The sequence below is a fragment of the Leuresthes tenuis genome, unplaced genomic scaffold (assembly GCF_036924035.1).
Source record: "Leuresthes tenuis unplaced genomic scaffold, fLeuTen1.0.hap1 SCAF_13, whole genome shotgun sequence".
NCBI lineage: Eukaryota > Metazoa > Chordata > Actinopteri > Atheriniformes > Atherinopsidae > Leuresthes > Leuresthes tenuis.
In genome coordinates, this window is record NW_027325367.1 from 19,728,208 (window position 1) to 19,748,528 (window position 20,321).

General features: G+C 38.6%; 1 protein-coding gene across 2 annotated transcripts; it reads right to left on the reverse strand.

Annotated features, from left to right (window-relative positions):
- Positions 1 to 15,674: 15,674 nt before the first annotated feature.
- LOC140267271 (alpha-1-antitrypsin homolog) lies at positions 15,675 to 19,150 on the reverse strand. Of its 2 annotated transcripts, none has more exons than XM_072362491.1 (6): positions 19,040 to 19,150; positions 18,110 to 18,717; positions 17,734 to 18,004; positions 17,431 to 17,578; positions 17,099 to 17,292; positions 15,675 to 16,022 (listed from the first exon to the last, which is right to left on the reverse strand). In XM_072362491.1, exons 2-5 carry the CDS (start codon positions 18,705 to 18,707, stop codon positions 17,101 to 17,103), a joined length of 1,209 nt encoding a protein of 402 aa, XP_072218592.1. In that variant the 5' UTR covers positions 18,708 to 18,717; positions 19,040 to 19,150; the 3' UTR covers positions 15,675 to 16,022; positions 17,099 to 17,100. The 2 variants fall into 2 exon arrangements, with proteins under 2 accessions (XP_072218592.1, XP_072218593.1); XM_072362492.1 differs by lacking the exon at positions 15,675 to 16,022 and adding an exon at positions 16,595 to 16,961.
- Between the last annotated feature and the right edge of the window lie 1,171 nt (positions 19,151 to 20,321).

The following is a 20,321-nucleotide window of genomic DNA, read 5'->3' on the forward strand; positions in this document are numbered from 1 at the left end:
AACATGTTCAGTGATAAGGGGGCTGTTCTTAGGAAGATTTCACAGAGAATAACACAACCCTGCTTTTTCCTTGACTGAGCTTTTTAGCCTCAGTAAGGGAGTTTTTTTGGTTTTCAGGCTTGTAAACCGCATCGACATCATTTTCTTTTAGGCCAAACTACCAATTAGCTTGTGAACCAGGAAGACAATGTAATTGCTATAAAGTATGAAAATGCTATTTAAATGCTCCCAGAGACTAAAACAGAGATAAAAGGAGAATCACATCATGAGCTTCAAAGTTTTCATATGTGATGTGCAAAACAATTTTAAAAGGCAGGTACATTTCAGTCCTCTTATTCTAAGACTCCAATGTTTTTGATAAAAGCATTTAAAAGGAGACTTCCGTAATTAAGCTAAAAAAGAAGGAAAAACATGACCACATGTACAAAGCAGGTATGTTTAGAATTGATGTACAATGAAAGGCAAGAATACTTCACTATACAATTCATTTCTATATCTATCTCAATCCAAAGATTCAATATAAGTACAGGCCAAGTATAATTAAATGTAAGTTTGACAGTTATTGATATATATATTTCAAACTGATATTCAAAACTGTTGTGTATAACTAAAATGGAAATGGAAAAAATCTATGGTCACGAGATTTAAGTGGTGACCAAATATATGAGATCACAGATACAAGTGGCTGAAATGATTGTCCTTTGGCGGGTGGCTGAGCTCAGCTTTAGAGATAGGGTGAGGAGCTCACACATCCGTACTTAGAGCCAATGCTCCTCCGCATCAAAAGGAGTCAGCTGAAGTGGTTTGAGCATCTAAATTGAATGGCCACTGGTCGCCTGCATTTGGAGGTTTTCCAGGCACGCTTAGATGGGAGGAGACCTCGAGGTGGACCCTGAACATTTTACATATCCCCTCTGGCCTGGGAGCGTCTTGAGATCCCACAAGATGTATTCCTTAAACAAGACCTTTTCCCCGGCTGACAAACAAGACCTGCGATGTTTATGCACGACATTTGCCATAATGCTGCCTTTCATGTTTTCAAATACATCAAATACATCTTGGCTTTTTCCTTGCCTTAGGTCTGGGTGCCCGGCCATGTCTCTGTCTGATAGGTGCAGTGGGTCTGAGCTTGTGCTTGTGTGTGCGTGTGTGTGTGTGTGTGTGTGTGTGTGTGTGTGTGTGTGTGTGTGTGTGTGTGTGTGTGTGTGTGTGTGTGTGTGTGTGTGTGTGTCTGTTTGTCTCCGTGTCTCATTGGGTATTTATGGGGGTGGGTGGGTTGGTATGTTGTATATCATTGCTGTTTTCAGCCTCTGTGAGGCACTTTGTGTCGCTTTTAAAGAATGAAAGGTGCCATATAAATAAAATTTGATTTGATTGATTTGATTTGAGATTTGCAAAAGGCTTGAACTAAGAGGGTAGGTAGCCTCTCGCTGTGAGAGGCAGACAGGTAGAATTGGACCATCTGCCCACATCCAAGTTATTGTCATGTTATTTTAGAAGCTATGCCCACTAACTCCTAATTTTGCCCCTTAACCCTAACCAGTGAAATTGCTCATGGTTGAAGGTTGATGATCAAAACCGAGGCTTACACCTAAATATTTGAGGCGGGTAAGGCAATAAGTGTTTAGAAGTTGCAATCTGCAACTCTGCCACCACATGTCACTAAATCTTAATAAGATAAACATCTTAGTCCTAAGGATTTTTTTATATTGAAAATGGCCCCAGCTACTTTCTGGTTGAAGGGAGGGAACAAAAACAGTCAAGTTCTGGAAGTTGAATCCAAAAAGTCTGAGCTGGAAAGTTTCTTACAACGAGCCAAATCCTTTCTTATCACACATAGTCACTCAGTGCATTTTTGATATACAGATATTGATAATTCAACTTTAAATGATTACCAACTGAAGCAGAAAGTTGGGGCAGAAAGGGAGTGAGTGTGATCAGTCAGAGTCATGTGATGAAGCCAAACTCTGCAAAGCGATTCCTGGCAGTCAAGCCAGATTTGGAGGAAGTAAAAAGCAGACAGCTCAGACGCTCATTGTTGAAATAGTTGAAATCACATCTCATACAAACGATCTGGATCACATTGCCTTCTCTCCTCAAGGACATCAACTCATTTTAGCCACAGATATATTCCCACTCTTATCAGGACTATCACATAGAAATGTTTTACAATCTTGACTTTGTCATGGAAACTATCAAAAAACCTCATTATTACAACCAAGGTCTTGCTCTTGTGGAGTGATTCATCCAGAGTAACTGGATAGGAATTTTATTTAATCTGCTAAATCAGGAGCTTGAATTTACTCCTAAAACAGAGAAGAAGAGGAGGGTGCTGTGCTATGTTTGCTTTGATGAATCACATTTATTTTAGATATATGTATGATTCTATCACCAAAAGTGTAATTGAAAGTGAGCAAGAGTCTTTAAACCACACCATCAGCCTCACTCTGCCACACTAATAAGCTACATCTCAACTTTGATGTGCAAGTGTGTCACCTCCTGAGGAGAGGAGCATTCTCTTGTTTTGTTTTTTATCTCTGTCACTGACAGATATTATCAGTGTACCAGCGAGATGCCATCTAAAGTGAGATACACACACACACCCTCACACAGTTATCGTGCATCAAATTATTAATCAGCAGAACACAGAATCATCAGCGGTGTCCACAAAATGACACAAAAGAAAATGTCAGTTCTGTTTGTGGCTAAAGGAGAGGGGTCCAGAACGAATTGATTGCAGGGATACCTCATGGGAAGCTTTTGTGACAAAATATCGAACATAAAATGAAGAACAATAAGACTGAGAAGGCATCACAGGGAACACATTTTCATTTCCCTCACAATGTTCCTCTCATTTGACATCTCCGTCTTTCTGTCTGTCAGTCTTTCCACCACCTGCCTCCCTGTTGTCCCCCCTCATTAACACGCCTTTTAACTGCGACATATAGATGACATTTAAATATAAATCACAAGCATTAACATTTGCAAACATGAGACTTTTATGATGGCTCGGTAATGAGGTGTTGTAAATCCCTGGGCCATGGCTCCTAGTGCCAGCGGACGCATAAACCGCAGAGAGCACTTTTAACAAGGACAGGCCGTGGCGCCGCTCCGCTCTGCTGTACCCCAGAGACAACATCAGAGATCCAGTGAAGCCACAAGATGACTGATTTATGAGCACATGCCACAGGTAATAGGCATATGTATTCATATACTGTACCGAATCAACCCACATGTGTGTGTCGAATCCACAGGAAAAGACTAAATTTAATCAGGCGTTACTGTTCTGGCTATCAGCTGAAGTTTTCAACCTGCATGAAGGAATTTACTGACAATGGTTGGATTGGGAGCAATACTGGTGTATCCCAAAGGTCTAAGAATAGGAACTGACATCATGGATTTGTATAGGCCAATCAACTTCTTTGTATTGTATAAAAAGGTAAAATCCTTCCTAAAATATGTCACAAGGAAAGTTGCAAACACACACACAAGATATTTGAAATCTGTGACAAGTTTGTTTTGTCTGTATACCTCAGAATAATCCATCCATCCATTTTCCAGAGCCACTTCAAGGAATCCGGGGTCGAGGGAGGGATGGAGCACATCCCAGATGTCACTGATTGAGAGGCAGGGTACAACCTGGACAATTTTAAAGCCTATTTGTAATACCTTTTTTGTTTTATGAGGAGTTGTATAGCTGGAAATAAAAGAACAGTAATTCAATTTGCCATGCATTATTATGTTTTGAAATATTTTGATGAGATGTGTTTTTTTAGGTGTAAAATACATCCAATGTTATTGATGATGTTACAAAAATGTAAGTGTTCTAGGGTTAAGAGCAAGTTTAAGTGCATGACCACGTGGTGAGTAAGAGTGCAGAAGAAGAGCTATAAAGATGTCGCCTAAGAGTTGAAAGAGTTACAATTCAGTAAGGCACATGTTTGATAAAAAGTCATGCGTCATGGTGAAACGAAGGACTTTACTCTAAGCAAAACCATGGTCATTGCCTTGCATGATCATGTCAATTTGTGAACCTAAACCTAACCAAACAGCAGATTTGAATAAAACAAACCAGCATCTGACATATATTAAGAAAAAAGAAACTCAAGAAACTAACCAAAATTTTAATGTGAAATTCTTTTAAAAAGGCTTTTGTCTCACAGTTGAGTCAAACGTATTGGTCACCAGGACAAAAATCTCCCAACATACTCCATCACAACCACTTAAACCTCCTGTTGTAGGCATTTCTACCAGCAGAGGAAACGCATATTAATGTAAGCTGCATTTGCTGTCTGCATCAAATACTGCTGTGTGGCACTGCATCATGGTGCAGATGCCAGAAGATAGTTTGTACCTATCTCAAAGGTTCAGAGCGGTTCAGATTATACATACATACATTTACTCTGGTGAGTGGGTTGCTAATGAAAGATAAGATAAATTAGAAAAGGATAGATTAGGGAGAGCAGAAGACCAAATTATATGATGGTACCTCATTAATTCCAATAGGAGTTGTTAGAATGCCACTATTGCTGAAGATGTCCTTTAAACCTGATCCATGAGGTAGATGGATGTTTCACGTGCATTTGCAATTCTGGGCTCATAGAGCATGTGCATCAGCAGAGCTAGCAGTGAGTAGGCGTGACTGTGACTCCTGCTGTCCAAGCTGCCTGACTTCCCGTTGGCTTCCTGCATAAAGTAACTGGATAAAACCAAATCCTGGTCATATGACTGTTTTAGATTTATTATTGGTGAAAATGTATCATATTGTGTGTGATGCAGGATTAACTTTGGTGTAAAACATTTCTTCTAATTCTACAACCCCAATTCCAAAAGAGTTGCAACAGTTTGAAAATCCATTAACCAATCTTTTCTTAAAAATAGAGCATAGAAAATATAATAGATGTTGAACGTGAGATACTTTACTATTTTATGAAAAAAATTTAAAATTTAAAGCTCATTTAAAATTGTATGGCTGCAACCTATTTTTGAAAAGTTGGGACAATAAAAGGCTGGAAAAGTAAGTAGTATTAAAAGGAAACAGCTGGAGAAACATGTTTCAACTTATTTGGTTAATTGGCAACAGGTCAGTAATATAAATGGGTATAAAAAGAGCACCTTAGAGAGGCAGAGTCTCTTGGAGGGTGGAAAGAGTTTCAGCAGTCTGAAAGAGCTTCAAAACTGTGTTTAAGAGCAATTTCAGAAATATGTTCCTCAATTGAATAATAAGTTCAGTGATTGATTATCCTATCATCTACAGTAATGAAATATTATTAAAAAGATTTAGAGGATGTAGAGATATCTTTGTGTGTGCATGGGCCAAAAATCTATACTGGATGCCTGTGATCTTCAGGCCTTCAGCCAGCACTGCATTAAAATCACTGCACTGACTCAGAAACACTTACAGAAATCATTGCCTGTGAACACAGTTCACTGTGCCATCTACAAATGCTGGTTAAAACTCAATCATGCAACAAAAAAAAAGCCACTGTGAACATTATCTAGAAAAAGTCTCTTTTTCCATTTACAGACCATTGTTACAAGAAGGCCCTTTTTTAGCCAAATTTAGCCAAGTCATATTTTCTATGTTCAGCTGTGTGTAAAATGTTGGATTATGAGATTTACGATTACATAGATAGATAGATAGATAGATAGATAGATAGATAGATAGATAGATAGATAGATAGATAGATAGATAGATAGATAGATAGATAGATAGATAGATAGATAGATAGATAGATAGATAGATAGATAGATAGATAGATAGATAGATAGATAGATAGATAGATAGATAGATAGATAGATAGATAGATAGATAGATAGATAGATAGATAGATAGATAGATAGATAGATAGGGTAACAGTTTTATATCATGAAGGGTGAATGGTGTGAGGACAAATCGGAGGGCAGAAAGATGGCAATAAAGGGCGGTTTGAATGATGCTTGAGCAAGGAAAGCTATTAAGCAGTGGGTCAATAATGGAAGACAAGCAGCCCAAGTATTAAACTGATCATGACATCAAGCTAAAGACAGAAAAGGCCTCTGAAGACTTCCTTTTGGCAGCACTTTATTCATCTGCAGCCTTTTCATTAAGCTCTGGACATAATAGATGATCCATCGATTCTCTCTCTCTCCATCTCTGTGTCACTCTGTCTCTACCAGCATTTCCACCGCTGTCAAAAACTCCGCTACATCTCAGAGTTCTCGACAGCGGTGAGCAATCAAAAACAAACATTCATCTTGATTATAGTCCACTCTAAGCCCTGGGAACAAGATCGTTTTTGTCTATTCATCATGTCACCGCCTCACAGGAGGAACTGTACTGGGGCTGAATACGAGATAGCAGCTCTATTCAAAGCCCTCCACTCCTGTTGTGGTTTCCTGCATAATGTGAGAAAAGAATAAGATCGGGCTCAAGAAAAAAGGTGAGAGGTGAGGGAAAACGTGAAGTTTTGTCCTTAAGCTGCCTTTGTTTGAATTGTTGTGCATTTCAGCTGAACATCAAGGCACATCTGAGCTGTGGATACGCTGCAGGGTCAAAGCTGCACTCACTTCCATACCCCAGAGAGGGCCAAATCTTTTACAGCTCTGTGTGTCAGTGTGAAGAGCCTCTGCAAGTCTTTTGTGGTTATATCACCTGTAGACACATTTCCCTGCCACAATATTGATATCTCAGCTGACCTTTCAGGTTTCTAAATGGATGCATTAAAGCCTGAATTTGAGCCTAGGAATAAAACTGGGACAAGTGGCAGCATCTATCCTGATTCGAGAGTGAGGCTGTTGATTAAGGATACCAGTGAGTTTTTTTACAAGCCACATAAGCAGTGTTTTTTTGTTTTTTTTTAGTACACAACTGCTACCCCAATAATATTTTGACTTCAGTTCTTCCTTTTAATTTTTTTTCAAACATTTTATTTAATTGTAGTACCATGAGCAAAAACAGAGGGTTTTCTCCTTGTGCTATGATTTCCTCCTGTAGCGCAAAGATGTGCATGATAAATTAATCCAATTTTCTCCAATTAACCCAGCAGTCATTGGGCGAGAGGTGAATCAAACTAAATCAACACCTATAACATTACACAATATATTACATCTTAAATTATAGTGTATAGTAATGTGTAATTATAAAAAATAAATCAGAATTTCTACAAAACATTTTTGTAACAGCTATATTGTATAGGATATAAATTATGATAAATAACCTTATGAATAAATGCAAAACAAGTTTATTAACATTTGTCAGAACTCGTGAACTGACATCTGTCTGCACCTAACACCCAATTCATGTTCAGCTATGAACGAGGTGTGACACTACTCAGAAATCGCCGTGAATGGTTGCATACGTGCTTATATTTTTTCTCAACAAAGGTTTTTGAGGATGGCAGGATGGCAACCGGACATTTAATTACCATTTTTTATAACCCCTCAACTAAAATACAGCAATATCCTACAAGAATTTTGCAAAAGATTGAGCCACTGAATCATGAATGATGCAAACCGCCACTACATATTTGAGTCATCGTACTCAGAACGTATTTCTGTGAATATTCACGTCCATATGTTGTGTTAGAGACTGTGCATAGTGTTAGGAATGGCCGAAAGGACATTCTTACAGTTAGTACTTCACTCATAGCTTGATATTATGAATTGAAAAAAAAATGACATGGTCTTAATCAGTCTTTGATTAGACAATAGCTTATCACTGGAAGTGTTCTGGTTTCCCTGTTAGCATTGAGTGTTTCTGCATGTGTCAGATAATCATTTGGCATTTGGATTTGAAAATTAATGTAAATGTGTTCTGAATTAATGACTAACGCTTTGTTTTTGTTGTGACCTGCTTGTGATACTCATGCATTACTCATGCAAAGGGAGTTAAACTGATTGCTGATAATTTGGATTTGTCATTTACAAAAATACAAAAGAAAAATCACAAAAATCACACGTGCGAAATAGCTGCATCATATAATTTTCCTTTAGTTCACTATTGTTGTCTGAAACATTAGGATGATGTATCATCCTAACACATGACTCTGTGAATCTTTAGTCTGACTGCCTCCATCAGACATATCTTAGACAGTGGAGTGTTATGTATACACTGGATGTGGATGTATGTGTGCGCATGGATGCCTCTAACAATCCAGCAGCAATTTCATTAAAGTGATGGATCAGTCACACAGCTCCAAGCTGCAGGTGTAAAAAAAAAAAAACAGCAAACATAAATATCAAGATTCTGAGAGGCTGATGCGATATGACAGAGAATGATAATGAAAGGCAGCTGCTGTCTTACCACTGACCTGGATTGATACAGTACAAAGTGAGACACAGACTGAGTCAAACCTCCACCGCAGCGGGTTCTCTGCTGAAACTCTTCACGTCTAATCTCATTTGTCAACAGCAAAGACAGACTTAGGTTTTAGGGTCACGGCATCGAACAAAACGTTCAAACATGAACGTGAACAAGATGGCTTTACAGACGGAACCAGCATGTAGCACGTGTTTCTGTGTGTGAGCATGGATGCATAGGTCAGCACAGCAAGTGAGTGATGTGCTTTGGACTGTCAGCGTGGCTTACAGTAATAAGACATCACAACCAAATGCGCTGTGTACCGAAACGCTGTCAGTTGATGTGAGTTTATCTGCTGTCTGTACAGAGGAATCCACATAAAAGGTGTTACATTTCTCTGTGTGCATATCTGTTTTGTGTGAGGAGCCAGATACGAAAAAATAAACATGATCAACTTCCTTATTGTTTGTCTTTGATGCAGAAGCAACCGCCTTCTGTCAACCTGGCTTCTGCCTCTTCTTCTTTGCCGGCTCTGATGCACATTTAACAAGGTTATGCCCACTCATTCAGTATGTTAAGTGGAAGCCACTCTGCTGGGGGCTGTGTACGTAGTGGACTTTATCATTGACTCTTGTGTTTCAGCGAACCGCAGGACTTTGCTCTTGATGCATCAATGTCTTCCTGGCTTATTACAATGCACAGCCTTGTGCACAGGAGTATCTTGGAATTTATCTGCGTGATGCCCCTGAGAAACACACCTTATAACAGAATTATCTATCTCTGTTATGATTTTAAAGTTTAACTCTAGATCTTTGAAAATAAACACTATATATGAATTAGGTGCTAAGCTGTGATAGAATTTTTTTCTGGAGCACAGACGGAGTAAGGCTTCGATTCTTGCTGTTTACACTGTCAAAGTAAAAAAATAAAAAAAATAAAAAAATCCCCTCTTCTCGGGTAGATTCCCCCCTCAGTGTGTTTTCTCTGGCTGAGACTGTGGCACAGATAACACACAGATGAGAGCGGGTGATAGGAGAGTGAGCCTTTCTATGACCTTCCAAGCATTCAGCTCGTTTGACTTTGATGTGTAAAGTAGACCAATGAATGGGGGAGCGGCTGTGCTTTAATTCTGGTCTAAATTTCAAACTGGGATGAGAGGAGCATTAAGTGAACAATAGCAAGGTGCAAGGGAACTGTAGTCCTGCTCTCGTGACACAACAGTGCCACCTACTGTTGTCTGTGCATCATCAGGAAATGAGACCCTTCCTGTAACTGATGTATGACTCGCTGCCTCTGTCTGTTCAGCTCATGAAATATGAACAACAAATCTGAACATTCAAACTTCTGACAAGAAGAGCTTTAGTCATTTGACTACAGTCAGTAGTTATCATTAGTGATAAAGTCTCCCATTTATACATAATCCACATAGGCATGAGGGGTTCGCAGGAAAACAATGGGCATGTGTAATGTATTTACACATTAGACAAAGTGATGCCATTGGAATATTTTCAGCTATACTGGTTCATTAGAAGCATTTAACCTCAGAGAAACACAGTGTGTCTGTCACTGAGATTACAGGGCAGCCCAAGTTACACAATAACATGGCTGCTATATATGGCACAATTAAAATTGTTTCTAGTCTTTATTACTTGGAAGTTTTGTATTTTAGTGACTTTCACTTTCAGGATATTGAGTAGTTTCTGTCAGCACTGAGTAGATTAATTTCTTATTCCCATCTGATAAGCATCACTTTCAATAGTCTTTGTTTTTTTCTGGGATGATGAAAGCATGACCTCCTCTGCCTCTGGCTGACTAATACTTGCTGTCTTTGTTGCAGGGGTTGGTTAGATCTGGGCATGAGGCATGGGGTATGGTTGAACAATAGAAGATTACCTCCTTTTTTTTCCTAAGATCTTTTCCTTGACCTGGTTGGAAAACATGATGGGGTTAAGGAGAGATGGGAGAAGATGATACACTGTGATGTGGGTCTGAAGCACGTAAAATAAAAATTCTACAAAAAGTGTTTTAAATACTTTGTCTAATGCGATCTTATGTTGTTACACAGAGTCTATATCAGACATACATTATATTTCTACATTATCAAGGCTGGTGAATTAAAAAGGAAAGAGAAAACACAAAAGTGAAAGAAATTGTTATCCCAGGCTGCTCACTTTCCCTCTCATCTCCTCATATCTATCAAAGTTAGTATGACTGGATAAGAATAATCAAGCTTCTCTTTGAAAGTTGTGCCCACAAGGAATTGTCAGAATTATCTCCTTTCCTTTGTGAAGAATGGTAAGGGAGATATTAAGCGAACTATTGATGATCTCTTAATTAGAATTTAAAGAATTCAAGCTCTTATCATGGCTGCCACATAGATAATCCTGGGTCAGTTCACTCAGTTTAGAACCTTGTTAAGCAAAGAAGACTGTTTAGCTAGATCATAGGGAATTGCTTTGAATTAGGGTTAGCCAGTCACAGCCAGAGTGGGTCAGGTCATGCTTTTCTCATGTCACCTTTGGCTTACTTGCCTTATCACTTTTCCAAAAATAATAATGCAACCAAAATATGCCTCCTGGAAAATGTCATAAATTAATTTCAAACAATGGAGCACACTACCCAAAAATAACAAGAAAATCTTTTCAGAAGTGCAAATGAACTCTTGATGCTTCAGCTAATCAGCTTTTCCAACAGACCATTTACAGAAGCAGCTACTGGCCCATAAAATTACAAGGTGAGAGAATAGTTTGAACAGTTGTCCAATTTTCAAGAGTGGATAAAGAATAAGGACTCATTCATTGTAAAGGCATAATTATAAAGTCTGCTCACCCTTTAGTTTTTGGGCCATTGATTTAAAAATATGCACCTTTTCTGTGGCTAATGTTAATTTCATAATTATGCTTATTGCCTGAAATCAAGCAGAAGTTGAATGACAGTGTTCAAAAGGGTTAGGATTACTACTGATACATCTTCTGCAAACCACGTATTTACAGAGAAATCTAACAAGGTATTGTTTAGAAAAGAGGGCATATTCTGCTGGAGAGGTTGCTAAGAAAAAGAAAAAACAGAGACAGAGGTTATATTTCCAATTAACTAGGCCCCACTAAATCCTGATTTTAGGTGTTCAAAATGCTTTTGAAATGATCTTTGTCCTCCAAAGACTAATATGAAATATGGAGAGGTAAAGATTAAACTCCTCTAAATGTCCATAGCTATATGTTTATAAGTAAATATAACAATAAAAGTGCAAGGAACGAAGAAAAGTAATTAAGAATACTCAGATATATGTTTGTGGTTCTGTGCCTCTTTGTAACTTTCAAGCTGTTTTGTTACCAGACTTTTTGGGTGTCAGTTTCCTCATTAACCAATGTTTCTGTAAAATAGAGGAATTCATGAGAAACAGTGTCATAGCAAGCAGAATACATTATATTGTGTCACTCTCAATCTTTGCCGCAGTTCCTTCTAGCATCTGTTTAAATTACCAAAAAGTCCTTTTTCTTCTCTGTATTGTATCATGTAACGACAGTAGGAAAATGTTTTATCAGACATGTATATTCCCTGTGTTTTTATATGGGCACTAGAAAGGTTACACTAGGTTAATCATTCTTAAAATTCCATAAACTAATCTTTTGGGTCACTTTTGGGGAAACAAGCAGGAACAATTCATTAGCAAAACATTGTCTGTTTAGCACTTTTTGGCTAAAATGTTAGCATACACACTATTTTTAATGTGAAGCAGTGCTGCTGTCTAGCAAATGAATAATAGTTACTTTCATTCTAAGTTTTGGTTTCCACCAACTCCTGACACTTTGGGCACTTAACGCTGTACTTGCAAGTTGCTAGCTTTATCTGTCATTTTATTGTGCACTAACAGTGTACGTGGTTTAGCTAGAAAAAGAATGGAAACAGTCAAAATAAACAAACAGAGGTAAATATAAAGTTTAAGATGAATGCTGCATTGAGGTGAGGGAGAAGCATTTCAGTGTCATAAGTCTTTCAAAAAGTTTGCACACTTCTCTGGAACTTTTACTGCTATGTGAACAAAGAGAATTGATTAGGCAGTGCCTCTTTAGATCACAGCTGTTAGTGTCTGTTCTGACTGCCATGCATGTGTAGTAAAACCTGTGTTTTCTCATCAATGCTTGTTTTTTGTGTTTAAGAGTCATTCTCATAGCTTTACATAACATTTTCTGGCCTTTTGTTGCCACTCTCCACACTCTCCAACCTTATATCCAACTGGTTCAAAACGGTTCAAATTCAAAATGAGCATATCATTTTAATATTGCAACATGAAATTTTTGTATCCCAGCTTTTTCTATTTCACCTATTTCTTTTTATTTAGCTATACAGTCACATTGGCAATGGAAGCTTTAAATAACAGCCATAATCGATAGACTAAGCCCAAGAATTACTGCAGTCTTACCAGAATATCAATTGAACAGCTTGCTAACTTGAAAATAGCTTGATGAAATAAAATATACATAGATATAGATATAGATATAGATATAGATATAGATATAGATATAGATATAGATATAGATATAGATATAGATATAGATATAGATATAGATATAGATATAGATATAGTAAAGCAGTAAGCTTCTTCATTATTGTTCAAGAAAAAAGTCGGGTGTGATCACACCATACGGTACGTGAACAAAAAGAATTTATTAAACAGTTCCTTTTTCTTTAGATCACAACAGTGTCTGCACTGACTGTCGTGTTTGCATTGAACACTGGAATACATAAAGTGTGATGACAAAACCTGGGAACAGCCAGTTATCGGTTCATGTTTTTCACATTTCTTTCCACCCCTGTCTGCCAGTCAGTCCCTCTGTAGTGAGATGCTTGTCCTCCTCCCGTCACTTCTACAGAAAGAGCCGCCATCTGAGAGCCGCAGACTAAAATAACTGGCGTTAGGTCTCACACATCCTAAACACGACGGGAAATGCATTATAGATGCCCACTTCACCATGTGTCACATCATGTCTTGATTTGCATGCGTACCACGCATTTGATCTTCTCCAAGCAGGAATCACACAAAGAGCAGAGAGATCTGAGAGAGATTCAGCAGCAGAAGGAGAGTCATGGAGCTTGACTCTAACGAATGCGTCTTTGTGTGGAGGCTCAAAAAAGATGTTGGGTTTGTTAAGTTTTGTGGAGCAAATTCATTTTAGCCTGTTTAATTGAACTGCAGGGTATACTTTGCAATTAGAAGGTACTTTTATAATGTACATTCCCACACAAAATTAAAATATTTGCAACAAGGTGCATGTAACACATAGTGGTGATGAGTCTAAACAGCTACGCTTTTGTGAATACACAAAAGCTATCTGATTTATCTATGTTAGTAGTAAACGCAGTTTATCGGACACCTCTCAATGTCGGAGGGAGGATTGTGTTAAAACCATTGTGTTTTAAGAGCAGGTACTTCCTTACAAGCCACAGAGACAAAATAAACAGGAAAATATATGAATGATAGCAGCACAATAAGATGCAAAAAAACTTTGGAGTATGTGTAGAGAGCCGAGACCCAGGGTCTCAGCTGCAAAGTAGGAACTGAAGATTTTCCCTGCTCAGCCTATTGCATTATTCCTGCATTCTTCTCAAAGTTGGACCCTAATCATATGCTAATTTATAGGCAGTTTTGTTCACGCTGATATAATCCTGGCATTGTAAATTTCATTTTGTGCAGCTATATCATCCCACATCTTTCCAGTAATCAGAATAATCAGGTTTTCTCCAGCAGATGGAAGGATTTACAAACAAAAAATTAGTTAGAAAGAAGTTTTGCTTTGACCAGGGTATTTAAGAATGTACTATGCTTGTGTGATATGGACAGTGTAGACTTAATGAAATCTAAAGTTGAACTATGCTTATTTTTTCACAAACTGCAACTTATTTCTCTTTGGCTAAAGAGCAAGCAACAGTTAAGCGATTATGGTGGGTTTAGAAATAATTCAACTGTTAAGCGGAATGAAGGAGAAATGATACCCAGCAGCCTGGTTTACTGGCTTTTTTGCTTCAGTTGCTTTGGCAGGTTCAACTGAAGATCACATGCTAATTCCACAAAGCATTTGAATGGGTTTACTTTTAAAGACATTTAGGTGTGTTTTTACATTCCATGAAACCTGCTCACACTGAATTGTGTGTTGCCTGACATGGCAGAGCCATGCTGGTTGGATGCAACCTCACTGGATCTTTACTCCAGCATCTAGATAAAACAATTTGATGAAAAGGGAGCACTTCACACTGCATCTTGTCCTAACACTAAATGCCACATTCACCCATTCACACACACTCGTACAGCACGTCTTAAGTCCATACATAACTACATGCTTTCTACGTCCTTTCTAACCATTGATACACACATTCATACACAGATGGATATGTGGGGTTGCCCAAGGATGGTTTGACATGTAGCCCAGGGAAGCTGGAGTCAAACAACCAATCCTCTGATTGATGGGTGACTGCTCTTCCTCCTGAGCTACAGCCACAAGAAGGATCCCCCTAACTCATTGTTTTAGGAAGTACACAAGCACAGGCCACACTAATTAGCAGCTAACTGCCAAACAAACTATGGTATTAATGTGGGATATAATGCGGTGCTTTCTGTTTCAGTCATTTTGCACTTTGACTGCAATGCTACACCAAAATCGCATAAGTTGGTGTCTGCTGAGAAACACCAGCAGCTCAAACAAATCTCAAGAGTTTGCCACTCACAAAAGAAATTATCTGAGTGAAACAACAGCTAACTCAGATAATACCAACATACGTTAGCTTACAAAGCAGGGCCCTCATAGTATCTGTTTATGTTCAGCTGAAGGGACAGATTGAAAATGTTTGGGCGCTTCTAAAGAACTACCCACCCAATGCTCTCATTCACACTTATCTTACAGATGTTCTTAGCAAAAGCCAGTGTTTGTGTGGGCGCTGATAGGGAGACAAAGTAACAAAGTTTATGTGTACCGATTGTGTAAAACAATCTACAGCAGCTCCACTATTGACAGGTCAAAGGGCGAAGAGTCATGTGAGGCTGATGGCCATCAGGTTGCACATCCTGTCTCCACTGTGGTCAAAACTTATCTGATACTTAACAGTTAAACTGCAGGGATTATAGTGTTTTGTTCATGCTGATACTGGCAGGATTTGTAATGTGGAAATACTGAAAAGACCAAAACTAATTTATAAATCATGACCAACTTGGGGATATTAGTCTAGCCATACTCTAGTCATACTCTGAATTATGTATTTAAAGTCACATTTTAAAAATCCTTGAGACAAGAATGGCCAACAAGTTAGTTTGTTTATTAGAATGTGTACAGTGTGCAAAATTTGTCTTATCTGAGACTAGGATGAAATTGAAAACTATCCCGTTTCCATATTTTTACACAAAGGAGAAGAGAAGCACACACACAAAACCACTGAAACAGTTCTTCAATATTTATGTTCCTTTTACGAGGCTTTTGGAGACAAGAAATAACTCTCCTGAAATGACAGAAATACACTTTAGCTTAAGTTTGATGGACAGAATCCTATTGGAGCAACCTCCTTGTGCGCATGTGCACCTTTAGAAGGCTGAAGGGTCGATGGTCTTTCCCACGAAGGGGATGCTTCTCCTGGGATTCTCCAACATGAAAACCAACAGTGGTCTGATTGACAATGGCAAACTCCATGCAATACACTCAAAGACAGTCGTGGCTGGGGTATCTGTCCACATCTCAGTGACACTCAGAATAGCCTTTGAGTAAAAGAAAAAGGGAAAGTTTTGTCCTATGAAATGACAAAGGAAAAAATACCTTAGAGAATTTTATCTTGACCTTTTCAGATATGTCTGTGGAATCTGCTGTGTCTATGAAAGCCATGAATAACACTTACACTGTGTCTTATTTTAGGTAAAGCCGATGATCAACATCCACTTTAGTGAAATTGCTAGACACGTCAGAGAGTTAGCTGACAGTTTACTTAGATATTAATGAAAACCTTCTTTTTTTCATCTTGTGCTCACTTCTGTTCTGGCAAGTCTTTGCTCATACAATACAACCCATTTCAGTGAGTTAGTTAATGTAAAGAACCACAGATAAGTCAATGTGCATCCGGTTAAGAAAAAAAAAATCTTGTTTTACACACTCAAGGCTGTGAAGGCCAACACATTAATTACAGAAAAATGAATAAGTCGGACAGCAAAAATATGCTTTTGATAAAAAAATATTTAAAATATTAAATATATCTAAAAAACTTTTTTTAATCTGTAATTTGCAATAATTTCCTTTTTATCTTTCAAAATTAACAGTGACCTCTTTTCAGCTGAACCGATTCATTGTATATGTTTATATATAATACAGACATCTGTCCATATTGGCACAAGTTCTAAAAGGCAAAGAAAGCCTCGGGGGAGAATGCAAGAAGGCAGAGTGTGGTTTTGCATTTAACCGCTGAAATAAGAATTTACTTGAAAAAGGTTACAGCATATGTTTCTCAGAACTGTACATCATTCAGTGGGGATTGGTGCCTTCACAGATGTACATGTTATCAATGCACCAAAACAGTCACTCCTGTGTTCTTACACTACAGGGGGGAATCCTGTGTTATTTTTTTCATTTCAAGAGAAACACACAATCACTCAGAAATCACTCAAGATGCTTTTTAATCAGGTTTCTGTAGACCAGAAGCAACTCTCCTGAAATGACACAAGTAACAAGTACCACAAGTATTGCAGGTACACAGCAGCATCAGTATGATGACTAAAGAATCAATTATTTTGATTATGGCAGGGTCATCTTGGCAAAATCTTTGAACTTGATACTCCCTATTCACCTTTACATGCCAGTGGGGTTGTTGATCTTGCCCATGAAGAGGATGCTTTCAGCGGGGTTCTCCAGAATGAAAACCAAGAAGGGCCTGTCAACTGTAACTGACTCTACGGTACTCAAAACTCTAAACTCAAAGATGTTGGTTGCTGAGGCTTCTGTTCCCATCTCAGTGACGCTCAGCGTTGCCTTATGGGATGCCTGTGGAACAAAAGGAAGAGGCCGTAAAAGGGTGGGTTGAAAAAAGATAGAAGTGTCTTATTCTGGATCTTTAGCATCCAGCTTATAGTGCGTAGAAGGCAAAGTCCTAAACCAAAACACCTAAAAACGTTTGCCTACCTTTGAGATTTTTATCTTGACCTTGTCGGATATCCCTGAGAAATCGGCAGTGTCCTCGAAAGCCGTGGTCATGCCCATTTCTTTCAACGTGTCATCCAGGGAGGCATCAGTGGATATGGAAAATTTTGGCAAGTCCAGAGCCACGTAGCTGAGAAACACAGAACACCTCCAGTGTCAGACAGTTAAACCACGCCACTAACAAATGTTTTCCAGTGGTTGTAATGCTTGGTACATAGCCTAACATATGGAAAGGTAATCCTTTTCAATAATTAAACTGAATAAGTAGTGTTTTATGAACCATACCTATCAGTGACTGAATGTTGCCAGTGCCTGATGGAGTTCTTGTCTATGTGGCTCTCCACCTCCTTCATCTTGCCTTCTTCAGGCAAGACAATCATCATAGAGGTGCTGCCCTTGTAGTTGAGCATGATGACTGTGGAGTGTCTGCCACGGTCTTCGTAGATTTTGTAAAACCCCTTTCTTGACAACATGTCCACCTTAACTTTGGTGGTGTTATTCACATGGAAATTTGCTTTGTGTGTCAGCTCATTCTCAAAAGGATGCTTCCACTGTCCTGTATGAAACATATGTTTTTAAATGTTGCAATATGATCTGCAGTCATTATGCATCATACATGTGGCTTGGACAGTAAGGCACAGACTTACAACTGCTTGTTTACCTCCAAAGTAGACATAGTTGATCAGCACCATAACCGTCTCAGGGTGCAAGTTCTTCACCATATCTTTGATCTTGTCCTGGGTTTTATTAGCAATGTATGAGTTGATTTCAGCTGCAGAGTCATTGGGTCTGGAGAAGTTGACGTTGAAGATCTCACCAAAGTAGTATTGTCTGACATCACTTTGGAATGTCTCCAGAGGATTATAGCAGGAGTGCAGCGCCACAATGTTGCCAACATCCAGCTGCTGGTTCTCCTGGCTGTGCCCATGCATGCGGAAAAGATGCTCATAGGCTTCGTTGACCTGTGTCTGGTTTAGGGTGCTGTAGCCCAAGCTGTTGAACAGCTGGCTGTGGGTTTCACCACGGGCTCCTATGGAGAGCATGGACAGGGCGGTCGAGATGCCCAGCGGTGAGTAGAAGATGTTTTCTCCAGCAGCAGCCTTGGCATTCAAAGTTTTGTAGAGGGCAAAGGCAAAGTCAGCATTAGGAGAAGACAGCAGGTGGTTGCTATGCTGTCCTTGTTCAGAGTGATGGTGGTCAGCCCTGGCAACAGCCGACAGCAGGGCTGCTTGTAAACAGCAAACAAAGATACCATGCATCCTTCACAATCTGCCAATATGAAAAGAACAATGAGTCTAATCACAAAAACTCATAATAGCATTTGATAATGAATAAAATCAGTTTTTTTATATTATGTAGTTATATAGAAATACTGAAAAAGTCAATGACTGATGATAAAATATCACAAGTATCTACTTTTATCTCTCATATGGTTATTATATTTTATTATTATAATTTGCATTATATGAATCAAAAACAGTTTTTGTCACCACAGGCTCACTTCTAAACTTCTTGGCTGTCACTTATCTCCTAAAAGTAAGTCCTTTAATTAAAACATCAAATTCACATTCCAGTGAAGGTTGATGCTTACCATTAACGTCCTCGTTGGTGCAGTGTGCTAGACACTCCATTATTATATTCAGCAAGTCAGAGAGGAACTGCTGGCAGTTTAGTTAAACATTAACAAGAACCAGCCCCCTCTTCTATCCTGGCATAACTCCCTACAACACAAACCATGGAACTGAATCGGTAAAAGTAAAGAGCTGTGAGTAAGTCACAATGTTTCTGAAAAAAGGACTGCATACGCACATGCATGCAGAGGTCATTTCGTAATTCTTAGACTAAATCAGACGGACATCAGGGAGCTTTGATGAAAATATGAAGCAACTAATTCCAGTCTGACATTTTAAATAATTTCCACTTCAAACCCCTTGTGGGAAAAGACACCGTGACCTTTTATCCACTTAGAGAATTAATTAGCTTTGTAAATAATATTGGCAGCAGTCGGTAAGACAAATCCTGATTGTAATATTGATTTAAAATTGTAGGGGGAAACAACATATAGAATACAGTATAATGGATACAAATGTCAGTTAATTATGATGTATTTAGGCTTGAGAGATTTCTCTGTACTCAAATGGTCATTGATAATTGGTTTTCTTTCACTTAAAGCAGATAAACTGTTTATCATTAATCATCTCCTCAACTTGTCATTGTGTCATTTCTCAAGCTTTGAGGTCATATGAATGAGAATCCTAACATGACTTAAATCTTTCTCAATGTGCCCTGTGCAAGTACAGCAGCCCCGCTCCTCCCAATAGTGAAGTGCGGAGCACAAGCTTTCTGTCATATGCACTTACTCCGCCGGGCATCATTTCAGCTCTAATGGAAAGCTGTCAAAACATTTAATAACAATATTCAGATTTCCATAATTTAGGTCTTACTGGTGAAAATTAACATGTTAGACATGTCAACAATGACATCTTACAAGAAAACTAAATTATTTCTGAAACGGGTTTCACCCATCCATGAGTATATTTGTGATTGTCCAGAACGATCTGCATCTGCAGTAGAATTCCTCTGAGGAAAAAGTTAAATTCCAGATACTCCCAAAATTAAAACCCAGTTTGAAAAAAAAGTTGTGTGTTGTATATTTTTGGACGTTAGTGGCCTTTATTTACAGCTGGTGGACAGAGAGAGAGGGAGCAGATTTGCAGGAAAGGGCCGATGACTAGGACTGAAACCCAAACATGGCCCTGTTGGGCACCTGCTCAATTGATTGAGCTGCATGGCATCCCGGCATGACCACGTCCAGCACTGTGTGACATCACCTCTTCTTTTATCAAAAGCCCGTAAACATCTGGGAATCGAGG